Below are 12,885 nucleotides of genomic sequence, written 5' to 3' on the forward strand. Positions count from 1 at the left end.
AAAAAACATCACAGAAAACGTTGAAAATCAATAAAAAATCGAATTTCGAGCGCTTTAACCGACAGTTGGCCTATAATACTCACACCTGGCCGATAAGCCACCGGTTCCCACTTTGACTTTTCAATGCCGATTTTCTCAAAGAAGGACATCTTTTTCGAATTTTGACTACTATTTTAATGGGAATCTACATGACTTTCTGCACAAAATAAAGCAATAAAATTTTTCACCGCACACCACCTATATTAAGAGACTATTGTCCGGATTATATCCACTTCGCATGAATTCGCAGATTATATCCAATTCCAATTCGTCTGTAGTCCCCAAAAATTTTTCGTTAAATTCATGAAACAGTAAGCGTTTGGATAATTATTTTCGAAAAAGGAAAAAAATATGAAAAATATTATATGTGAAGATGACCAACAAGCTTTACACTTCGGAATCGCTCTTCCCATTAACTCGTATATTGACACAGAAAAATATTCAAATATCTAATTATATACAAATTTCAATTTCCAGGTTGTGAACTTGACCTGGTTCTTGTTCTCGACTTCTCCACAACCACCGATCCAGTCTACAATTCGTACAAGGATCTCAGTAAGCGACTGGTGCAACAATTGAAGATCGGACCACATTATACACAGGTATGCAATGACTAGCAGTAGTCTTACTATTCTGACACTCTAGAAATGCTGAAATAACTCTTCACAGGTTGCCGCCGTAACATTTGCAACTGTAGGACGAACCCGTGTGCGATTCAACTTGAAAAAGTACAGTACCCAAGAGGAAGTGCTTCGAGGAATTGACAAATTGCAGTCCAAAGGAGGAACTACTGCAATTGGTGGGTGATTTTATTAGAAAATTATTTGTTTTCTGGTCAATTTGAGACAAAAATTGGCATTTTAGGTAGAGAATGAAGGAAGTTATGAAGTTTTCGAACTATCGGAAATTTACAAATTCCAAATCTATAGTAATTTTCAGGCGCTGGTATCGAGAAAGCTCTGACGCAAATAGACGAATCCGAGGGTGCTCGTCCAGGAATCGCCACAAAAGTTATGATTGTTTTCACTGATGGATGGAGCAATAAGGGACCAGATCCAGAGAAAAGAGCTAGAGACGCAGTTAACGCTGGTTTCGAAATGTATACAGTAGCTTATACGGTAGGTGTTGATTCCTGGCATTTTTAAGTGAAATTTCCAGTTTAGCCTTTCACTCACTTCACATTATTTACTTCACATTATTTCTTGCGGTTTCTTTTTTCTTCCTCCTCCCTTCTCGCCTAACATGTTACATGCGACCCTTCCGACTACTAGAGAGGCGAGAGAAACGAGAGCGCAAACGCCACCACTATGTGTACACACTCGGTGGCTACTAACAACGTGCGGTCCACTGGTGTAGTGGTTATCACGTCTGCTTCACACGCAGAAGGTCGCCGGTTCGAACCCGGCGTGGACCTACTCTTTTTGTTTTTTTTTCTTAGTGAATTGTTTCAGGCACGCGCCCCGGGATCTGTCACGTTGAACAATGAAACGCTGTCAGCGATATCTGGAAGCAGTGGTCACGCATTCACAGATGTCACATTCCAAACGTTGGTGGACAAAATCAAGCAACGAAATCTGCCATGTATGCCTTAAACCCTTCTAAAAACCCTCTATTTTTTCTCATTTTGGTTATATAATGTAAATATGTAAATGTAAATTGTAAACTCTTCTGTACACTTTCAACACATTGCTCAGGATTTCTTTTTGGTTCATTTTGTTCTGTTTTGGAATATCTGGAAATCTCTACTACCTCGAATAAAAACTTTATCATGGAAAATTACTGTTTCAAAAGTTGTATACATAAAGACGAGTTTACTGGAAAGCATTGCTGCTTTTAAATTATCTTTAAATATAAAAGTTCCCAAAGGAGTGTACTAACCATTTTTTAGGTGTGTTGTATGTGTGTTGTATGTGTAAACAGTATATAACACTGTTTTTAGTATGATCGAGGGAGAAAAAGAAGAATAATGAAGATGCCAAAGAGAAACAGAGCATTACTGTCCTCCCCTAGACTAGTGTTTTTCGAGTGTCTGCGTCTCTCGCTCTCTCGCTTTGAACTGTAAAAGAGAAGCGAGGAGAATAGGTGTTTAATTGCTGTTTTGATGCCTTTTTTGGTTTGCGAAAATATTTATTGTTGGATTACGGTAGCACTCGTTTGCCGGCTGTGTTTTCGAAAATTCTCCTTGAAATACGGTGACCCAACTTGTGTGAAAATTCGGCCACAACTCCAATTTTTTTGCACAAGAATAATAAATTGGATTAGAATTGAAGCTGGGTGCCCTTTCACAATTACAGATTTTGCAATGTTTGAAAAAATGAAAATTATTAAAGTCCCGCTAATTTCAGATAGAGAAACCGAATTTCTTAGTGTTCTTTATGTATTCTTATTGATTAATATAGATTTGAATCACGATCCCACGATTTTAATAATTTTCTAACACATAATCGGATTTTGAAAATATTTGAAACAGCAATTTTTCAATTTCCTGCTAACTTGAGAGATACTATTGTCGAATTAAAAAAACTGAGACCTGGAAAATTTCGCGGGCGGCTTCCGTGTCGATTTACTGGGCCTCGCCGTAAAATCACTACAGTATTAAACGAAATTAACTTCTGTGAATTTAGTGGGATTTTCTTGACAAAATTTAGATTTCTTGGTATGAAAATTATCGCTAGCTTCTCTTCAGAATCTGTGTTTCTTCGAAAAACCGAACATAATTTCGAAAGCTCGAACGAGGCGAAAGTCTGAAGTATTACGTTTTTGCCGCGCTTTTCCGTAGATCAAATAAACACTTGGGTCCAAAGAAACGGGTCAGAAAAGGCGCTCCAGCAAGCTCGTAGGCCAAAAGAAATTTAATAATTTTGAAGTGGACGCGGGTTCGATCTAGATCATGATCTATTTTTTCAAAATCAACGGGTTGCAACGCGCGCTTTTTCGCTCATCGTTTAAAACTTTGAAACTCAGCAAACGATGTTCGGCAGCGAATATAGAATTTTTGAAAAATTTACTGTTGCGCGCTTTCTGACCTGCTTCCTGGGACCCAAGTGGTCCCAGTTTTTTTTTAATTCCAGAATATTTTTCTGGCTCCATATCGTGCTAAATAAGAAAATATTTAAAAAACAGTAAAATTTTAAGTTCTTAAAGGAGGGCAGACAGCAAAAATTTCGGGGAAAGTTTCAGGGAATGTGTATTTTGCCGTCGCGGTGTTCGCACCTAAAGCACGCAATCCCACGCGCAAACATTTTTATTTTTTTATTTCCCGACTTTATTTTTTTCAATTTTTAACGACTTCAAACATTAAAAAAGCTCTTTTTTCTTATTTATTATAAAACCCATATAAAAGTGAATTTTTTATGTAAATTTAAAGTTCTATCGACCGATTATTTTGCCAGTCGCCGGTGTTTTTTATAGGCATGCGAAAAAAACTATTTTCTCTTCGATAACCGTTTCTTCACTGTTCCTATTTATCTCATTACTTCTCGTTATTACTCTAGGAATAAAAACTGTTTTATGACTAGGGTTTTCAGAGACGTCTCCATTTTTACTGCTTCCTTCACCTTCCGACGACCAGCCCTGCACGAGGATTATTTAAATTATGTGGTATTTTTTTTCAATTGTTATGTCTCTTTCTAAAAATTAATTGTAGTTTTTTTCATAATTTATTTGTTAACATAATAAAACAAGTTTCTTCATTTTCAACTGATTTTGGTACTTCGGAGCGAGGCCTCGGCGGCTCGTTGGTAGCCCTTCAGAAATTCCGAGTTCAAAAAGTTCAATTGGAAGGAAACAAGGGAAGAAAAAAGTAAAAACACCAGCAGGGATTGAACCTCTGACCTCCTGAATACTAGCCTAGAGCGTACCCACTACACTACGCGTGTAAGAGGCGACCATCGCGTTTTTCACATTATGAAGCGACGCCGCAGCAGCAAGCTAGTGAAGAAATTAGGGTGACAAAAAAGAGCATTTTTTCGTCCTTGAAGTGTTTTTTTCAGGTTTTTAAGTACATAGCTATATTTATACTTCAGAGTTATATCTTTTGAGTAAAAATGAAAATTTTGAAATTTTTGATGTCTACCCTCCTTTAAAAAGAAAAACAAATACGCCATTCACATGCGCCATTCGAGCTTTTTTAGCACTTTTTCGAAATTGCAAAGTATTTTCTGAGCGTTCTTATAACTTGCGAGCTATACAGAATTGTTTTATAACGGGTAGCTTTCAAAAAAATCAAAATTCGAAACAGGAATTTTTGAAGACAGGGCAAAAATATCTAGAAAAGCACGTTAAGAAAGTCGTTGCTCTTTTTCTGGAATTAGTGAAAAGTTAGTGGACAAAAATCGTAGGTGAAAATTAACTATTGGAAAATTAATGGAGTTTTTAATTTTGTTGTAAGAATCATCGTTTATCATAATGCATCCTTGATGTTTATTGCTGAAAATTTTCTGAAACAGACAAAAATTTGTCTTGGAACAACAGTGTATTTTGGAAAAATTCCTTCAAGGTTGTCGGTACAAAATGGGCCAAAAAGAGCTGTTTTTCAAACATCGGTTAATAGCTGTAAAACAGGGAATTTTCCGAAAATTCTGTGAATGAAATGTTTTTAATATAGGTATACACCTGGGTCCGAGTCAACGGGTCAAAAAACACGCCCTAAATAACTTTTAGGCCAGAAGAAATTTAATAATTTCCAATTTGACGTGGATTTGACCTAATTAATTTTAATCAACGAGTTGCAACGCGTGATTTTTTCGCCCAACGTTTAAATCCTCAGTCACATAATTCAGAAGCGAATTTTTTATAAAATCTCACGTTTACTGGGGCGCGATTTCTGACCCATTGGCTTGAACCCAAGTGAGTAAACGTAACCTTTTTCGATATACGTAACCTTTTTTCTGTAAAAAAGTTGACTTTCGCGAAATATTTGCTTACAAAACAATTTTTTGAGTAGTACCGTATTTTCTTGGAAAATATTTGAAACAGTAATTCTTTATTGATCCCTTCTTCCTTATTACAAAAATGTCATCCTCTTTCTTCACATGTTTTTTTTCATAAGCGACCTTCACTGTCAGAACATTCCAGACAGTTTTCCGGTTTCTTAATAAAGATTCGAACAAGAAAAAAACATTGAAAAAAAACTTCTAGACATTGGAAAAAAAGATATCGGAAATAGAAATATCCCATCCACCCCCATGTACCTTTGTTCACTGATCGTCATATCTGTTGTTGCTTAATCCGTTATATCCTTCTTCTCCTATCTTTTCTCTAACCAACCCTCCACGCTTCCCATACTCCCTAACCGTTAGGATCCATCAACCCAAAACGTCTCCCTACATTTTTCGTTCCAATTTTCTATTTCCATTTTGATCTTTGTCCCTCCCAAAAACTTTTTCGTTGTCTGGAGAAGAAGAAGACGTGCCAAATTGTTCTTCTTCTCATTTTCTAATTTCCCGCATCTTTTTTGTTGAATGTTCCCTCTTTTTGTTGAATGAAATGTTGCTTTTTTGGCAGGGACAAAGTTTACATTTTGAGAAGATGAAAATTCGGAATCAACAGAAGTTTTGCAAAAAATGCAATTTTTTGGAATTCTCGCAAATTTGATTTACAAAAGCTATGATCAAATTTCTACAGTTTCAGAATTTTAATAAACGTATTTTGAAACAGGAAAAAATTAGTTTTAAAGAGACAGGATTATTTTCAGTGTCAAAATTTCAAAATAGGAGCTTACAGGTGCACTTTGAGTTCAATAATCTCGGTTTCTGTGAGAGATATCAAAAATATATCAACAAATAAAACATTGATGATATGATGATAAACAATTTATCAGTTGAAATGTTCTTCATATCTTTTGAAAGAAGTGAGATAATTGAGCTCAAAGTGTACGCTTATAGTTTGCTGCTAATTGAGCAAGTACGGTATGCTCTACTTACCTTTAAAATTTTGCTGAAATGCAAAACATCGACTAGTACAAAACGTATAATCTCAGCTAATCAATCATTCCTATGTGGAAAAATCGCAACTCCTTCAATAATTGTAGCCAATAACTCTGTGCTCTCCTCATCCTCTCTCTTTTTCATTGTTCTCAATTTCCAATTGCTCACTTTTTCTTTTCTATTTGTTGTCAAATGTTTTCTGGTTGAACTCTTTTTCTTCTCCACCCGTTTTTTTTCGATTCGTCATCAACAAACAAATCACAGTCAAATGATCATTTTAGGGGGGGGACACTCGATCGAGTGCAAAAACTGCTCAAAAATGCACACACTATTTTTTTGGTATTTTTCATTTGTTAGTTTAGCCAGTACTACTGGCCCCAGTAGTATCATTTTTGCGGCAGATGGGATTGTATAGTTTGAGATATTGGATACGCTTTTTTTTGGGTTATTTTGGAAATTGGACACAACTTATGATCACTGTAATCCTTTCATCTGGTTCATACTCGTTGCTTGAAACTGTAAATTTCTGATACTGTGCATTTTTTATTTCGACATTGAATTTCTCGATAAATGACTTGAATATTCTAAACAGTATACTGTGAACACTCTAATAGAAGGTTGTCCTATACTTCAATTTTGAACTAAATTATTTGAATTTCTATAAAATATATCAAAAACCTTTCAACTCATGAAATGTTTCTCATAATATTACCAACATATTATTAATTGACATATTTTCGAAATATGTCATAGGAACCGAGATAATTGAGCTCAAAGTGCACATACATACAGGATGTGCTTCTACTAGAGTTATTACGGTACTTTTATGTAATTTTTTAAACTGTTTAAATACTGAAATTTATAAATATACACATACATCATCAAACGATTATTAATATTTAATAATCTCATTTAAGACCTTATTTTGAAACAGCAGAAGGTTGAAAAATAAATATACCAGGAATACAAATTTGGTAAATTTATGACTGATGTACGTTACCCATTGCATTTCGTAACGAATACTTTGAGATGATGTTTTTCTGAAACAGTAAAATTTTGAGTCAATTTGAGTTGAAGTAGATAAAACCATTTTCTTTAAATATTTCACAGTTTCAGTCACCAGTATTGTAATCTCAAGACTCCTCTCTCTCTCTCTCTCTCTCTCTCTCTCTCTCTCTCTCTCTCTCTCTCTCTCTCACTCCCTCTTTCGCATCACACCGATTAAATGATTCTTCCAAAAGCTTGAATTGCTACTAATCTCAAAATTAGAATCTCATCTATTTTCACGAAATCGTATCCATTCTTTAATCTTTCTTCGCGATATTTTGCTGCTGAACTTAACGCTATTTATTTCAAAAAGATCTGAACTACCGATATAGGATAAAACTATTCTGAGGCCTTCTTGAACTGTTTGAGGCTTTGAATTTTTGGTTTTAGTCAAGGGCAACTTTGAAATCAAACTTTTTCAGCTCTAACAGAATGAAAATCGAAAATTCACTGTTTCAGTAAATGTTGGGTTTGAAACTATCACAATTGAACCTCGTTTATGGGTTGTTCGCTAGTTCGTCCATTTTCAAGATTATTTTTTCAAAAAGAGATACGGTTTCAAAAAATTGCTGTTCCATTTTTCCATCTATGCCAGCAAAAGTCAATTGAGGCCAATTTTGACAGAATACAGTTTTTTTTGAATTTTTCTGAAAATTGGGTGCATTACAATTTCAGTGTACAGCTTCTTGCTTGAAAATTCGTTTTTAAACATCTACAATAGGAGAAAGCTTATTTTAAAAATTTGAGTAAAAATAAATTTCCCTGTTTCAAAAAATTGTAAAACTGATCAGATACCATTGAAACTGATTTTGCTTTTAGACGGATTTCTAAATCAACTGTTTCGCAGAAAAATGTACTCGAATATTCTTTTTCGAGTACAGACTCTTATTCATGCAGTAAAAAAAAGGAATAAAGTTGATTCTTCCCGTTGCTCATAGCTCACTATGAATTTAAATTCTTGATAGTAATCTAAAAATAGTCCCACAAAAAAATCGTGTTTTTCGATTGAAAAAATTTACTGTTTCAAAAATAAAACTTTTTGAAACTCAATTAGAAGAATACAGTTATCCTTTTAAATGATTATAAAACTAACAAATTCCTTCAGCTTTTTTAGAAATTTTAGGAGGTTTTCCACTGTTTCGAATTCTCATAACTCTTCATCAGTTTAGTGATTTTTTCAATCATTACTTATCTTCTATTCCTCGAAACACCTGGTACAATTTTCCGATCGAAAGAGAAATTTTTGTACTTGAACTCTGTGGAATTCAATGGTCATCTCCGAAATCGTTTTTCATTTTCCGTCATCAAACTATGTACACAAACAGATCCTTATCTCTTCCCTTCCTCATGAGAATCGTGTAGGGGTCTGATTGTAGTCTATTCGATATACGATGACGTTCATCTTTTCCACCAAACCGTGTCGTTTTCTCACTTTTCTCTCTGAGTATCTCAATTTCTAGTTGTCTCTCTTTTATTTCGAACAGATCCTGATAATCTATGTCTTCATGCGTTTCTCTTATTTAGACTTTGAATCGTTGAACATACTTCATTTTTTGCAACAATTCTTTGTTTGGAAAAATTACGGTTTCATGGATTTTTATATATTTTCTTTTTTTTTTTTGAAAAATAATAACCATTGACCTTACTGGACCAGAAAAATCGGAAAAGAAGGTGGCCGTAGCGGAAGGTCCCACAACTACAGTAACCTAAACATATTTTTTCAGAATTTATTCGCTCTGTTTTTTGCAGTTTTTCGTCGATTTCCCGGTTGTTCTCCCCCGAAAAAAGTAGATAAAAAAAGATGTATAGCAAAAAATTGACTAAAAAAGAAAATCAAGAAAATAAATCCGGAAAATAAATTTTTTTCAGATTACGGTAGTTGTCGTTGTGGGAACATCGACCACTGTCACCGACGTTTCTCTTCCACAGCTCCGATTTTTTTGTACCAGAAAAAATTATAGGTGACCGGAAAACTAAAAAAGAGAAACACAACAAAATGCAACAAAAACTTACTGTTTCAACGTTGGTTTTGCAAAATTTTAATAAATAAAATTTTAATTCAGTAGTCGAATGCTTCGTTCCGATTATTTTGTGATTTTTCGTTCTAGAGTAACAGTAAAAGCTCGTTTTTTCAAAACCCTCGAATATTATGGATTTCGATTCGAAATATTTAAAAATCTCGAAGCTTCAGATTTGCTAAATTTTCGAATTTCTCCAAAGCTAAATCTTCGAACTTATGAATGTTCTCAAGTTCTGGCATTCTAAAATTTTGAATTTCCGAATACGGACTTGTTGAAATTCGGAAATTCTGAGTTTGTCAAGTTTTTAGATTCATAGAATCCCACTAAGTAACGTAAAAAGCATTTCTGAAGTTTTAATTCACAATTAAAAAATTCCTGTTTTATAAAAACTTTTTTTTTGGAGACTAGTGACAAAATTAGTGTGAAATTAAATTCATTTTTTTTTACATTTGATAATTGTTTTCTAGTTTTTTGTGAAGGGATCTTTTTGGAACAGTAATTGTAGGCTTTAGTAGAATTTTGAAAAAAATCTACTGTTTCACTTTTTCTCGAAACTTCAACAGTTTCCGAAAACTCCAATAATTTTATTTTCCAATAATTTTATTTAATTGTTTCATATCTTGCTCATTTATAAAAAGCTACACAAGGCTCACCACTCAACTGTTTAAAGCGCCAGAGGCGAGGCAAACAGGCTGGTAATTCTTGAAAATTCCTTTTTCATAAAAACTTTCATAAGTTTGAGACTGGGGACAAAATTTGTGTAGAACTCAAATCATATTTTTACCTTTCGTTGTCGTTATTCCTTGGAGAGTAATCTTCAAAAATTGTTCCTTGTGAAGTATTATTTTTGAAATAGTAATTTTTAGACATTTTACAAAAAATTACTGTTTCAATTTCCCTAAAAATTTCAGCGGCTTTGAAATTTTTGATCGATCAAGATTAATCTCATTAGATCTTAAAAATGTTATTCAACTGTTTCATATTAAAAATATTTAACTTTTAAAAATGAGAACTTCAATGAAACCATTACAATCCAATGGTATCCACCTGATTTTGAACTTTTTTTTCTGTTTCGAAAATTCTTGATTCAATGTTTTTTGAAAAAAAATTGTTTTTGTTTTAGAACGATAGTCTATCTTCTAGACATTCTAATTGTTTCAACGATTTCTAAATTTCTTGAAATCTGGAACATATAATTTGGTTTTTTGTTGTTTGATTGTTTTGACTATAATTTTCTTTTTGTCTGAAAATGTTGCGAAAATTTGAAAACAACACAAACATCATATTGAAGAAAATATGTTTAAACCTTATTTTTTGAAAACAAATTACAGTTTCAAATTAGAAGAAGATTGTGAATGTTTCAATAAAGTTTTGATTGAAGCGTTCTTTGATAGTTTACTAAATTTCCGACATTTTGAAATCCAGAATCTATTATAGCTTTAAAAAACTTTAAATCTATATTTTTTATTTCACTCTTACAGCTCACTCCCCCTGGAAATTGTTCCGTTCTTCTTATCTCTCTTTTTCTGTCTTCTTCCTGTCAAACTTTTTGGGAAATCCCAAAAAACCAACCCTAAACAAAACCAGTCTAGTGTATTCTGGATTTTGTGGTTATGAGACATCGTTCGAGACAAAAGAAAACTTGTATTTTCTACTAGAATTTCTGAAAATCTCCACACCTTTATTCAAAATTTGTTGCTATTTTTTGAAACAACAAAAGTGTTAGAAAAAGTCTTCGTGATGTTCAGGATTACCGTAAACTCTACTATAATGCACCCGGACCGTCGACTTTGAGCCCATATCTCGGTTCCTGTAACAGACATCAAAAAGTGGTCAACTAATAAAATGTCGATCATAATATCAGCAACATTTCATCAGTTTACTACTTTTTGATATCTTTCACAAGAACCGAGTTAAATTGGCTTAAATTAGTTCGGCGCTACCGTAGCTCAGCTGGTAGCAAGCACTTCCTCGTTTCAAAACATGTTCAACTTCTCGCGGGTCGCAATTGAACTAAGGTTCGAGAAAATAATTTTTTCATGTCTTTAAAATACTGTTTCAAAAAAATTGATTTTTATTCTGATTTTTCAATTTTTGCTGGATGATGTTGATTTTAAATCAGTTAAACCGAATACCTGGGTTTTTTCGCTTCACAAATATGAAATTTTTTCAATTATTTTGCATCAATGAGGTACTGTGAAACATGTTTTAGGCCCCTCTAATTGAAGTGCCCCTATAAAGACCCAACGAAAATATAGAAGGACCAGAAATAGTGGAACTACAAAAAAATCCTAAAAACTATGAAATATTAGTTTCGAAACAGAAAAAAAAATCAAGAAATTGTAATGTTTTCAAACATCGAATCCTTTCTATAGTCTTTTTTTAAAAATCGTATTCCTTTGAGACTCTCTTGTTAAAAATTACAGCGCTCTCTGATTACAAACTTCTCAACATCATCATCATCTTGTCTAGTAATGTTTTGATGATTTATTTCGGAAGTCAACATCAGAATAAGTCTGAAAATTTAAAATTTAAAAATAGTTAGACATCGTGAAGGAATTCAGATATTTTTGAAGCGACAAAAAAAGAGCTACAAAGAATTTCAGCGAAGAAATTGAGATTTTAAAAAGTTTTGAGGATGTAACACAATTTCGAGAGCTTCACGATAAAATGGAATTGATTAAAATTTATTGAATTTTTCATTGAAGAAACAGTTGTTTTCGTTTTTTTTTCTGAATTTCTGAATTTTCGACTTCATGAATAAAATACTTTGCAATGTCCGAAACAATATTTCTTGAATCACAGATTCTTATTCAGAAAATGAAACAGTAAAAAAACAACAAAAAAATTTCTGTATAAAAAATCGAATCTCAGTGTGGGAAAAATGCTAGTTTTTTGAGGAAATGGGTTTGGAAAATTCAAGAAAAAGGGGAAATGCTTACTGATATACATGTAAAAAAGTTATCGAATATATTGGAAAACGGTGGTTTATTTAATTGATTTTGAAACTGAAATTTTTTTGTTATTTCTATATTATTAAATTGCTGTTTCTAATAGAATGTATTGAGTGTAGAGCTCCAGAATTGGGTACTATTCAGAATTTCCCTATTTTCATGAAAATATTTGAAACCGAAAATGAAAAATAATGATTTAAATGATTAATTTTTGGAAAAATTGCGAATTTATAAGATCATCAAGGTGAAATGAAAACAAATATAACGTGAACAATGTCTTTCTTACTATTAGCAATTTTTATAATACTCTTCCTCATTCTTCAATTGCTTCTGTTTGTTGTATAGTACCGAACAAAATGATTTCATATTTTGACTTTTTCAGTGGAGACTAGTCAACCTGAGAGTTTCATTTATACGAGGTATTTCAGAATTTTTCAATTTGTCTGTAAATTTCTGAGATACTAAACAAAATATAGCTTCATTTTTATAACTGAACACTTTTAAGTCAAATCCTATTTTGATGGGATGTTCCGAAAACGGCAAAATGAGCATTGAAATTATAGTTATGGAAACGCATTCCTTGCTTTATTTTCACAAAAGAAATCTTCAAAAACTTTCAGACAAAACCGAAAACTTCAAGAACAGTTTTTCAGGACTTCAAATTTGGTAACTACAGGATTTTTTACTCAATTGAAAATTGTCAAAAGTATTACCGGAGCTCGAAATAATAGTAATTTTGAAACAGCAATTTTATAAAAGTGGAATATCTTAATTCACAGGTGATTCGCGAAGAATCCGTTACGGACGCTCAGCGTTCGCGCGCGGTTGCAATAGAACCGCATATATGGACCACACGCGACCCGTTTCAGAAACCCACAACGCAGAATTCCACCACAT

The 12,885-nt window shown here is 33.2% G+C and overlaps 2 protein-coding genes and 1 non-coding gene across 3 annotated transcripts in view; 2 read left to right on the forward strand and 1 right to left on the reverse strand.

The window, feature by feature from the left end:
- The window catches only part of CBG21291, a gene marked incomplete at both ends in the record, with an annotated part of 9,906 nt that extends 8,275 nt beyond the window's left edge, over positions 1 to 1,631 (forward strand). Inside the window, 4 exons of the mRNA XM_002648923.2 lie at positions 517 to 641; positions 709 to 838; positions 979 to 1,157; positions 1,491 to 1,631. Coding sequence (XP_002648969.2) covers positions 517 to 641; positions 709 to 838; positions 979 to 1,157; positions 1,491 to 1,631 — 575 coding nt within the window. The remainder of the gene's footprint in view (positions 1 to 516; positions 642 to 708; positions 839 to 978; positions 1,158 to 1,490) is intronic.
- On the forward strand, positions 1,381 to 1,453 carry CBG28853. Its single transcript has one exon. It is a non-coding gene (tRNA).
- Positions 1,632 to 11,447: 9,816 nt separating the features above from the next.
- Positions 11,448 to 12,885, reverse strand: part of CBG21292 — a gene marked incomplete at both ends in the record, with an annotated part of 12,450 nt that continues 11,012 nt past the window's right edge. Inside the window, one exon of the mRNA XM_002648924.1 lies at positions 11,448 to 11,550. Coding sequence (XP_002648970.1) covers positions 11,448 to 11,550 — 103 coding nt within the window. The remainder of the gene's footprint in view (positions 11,551 to 12,885) is intronic.

The sequence above is a fragment of the Caenorhabditis briggsae genome (genome assembly GCF_000004555.2).
Source record: "Caenorhabditis briggsae complete genome, chrIV, whole genome shotgun sequence".
Taxonomy (NCBI): Eukaryota; Metazoa; Nematoda; class Chromadorea; order Rhabditida; family Rhabditidae; genus Caenorhabditis; species Caenorhabditis briggsae.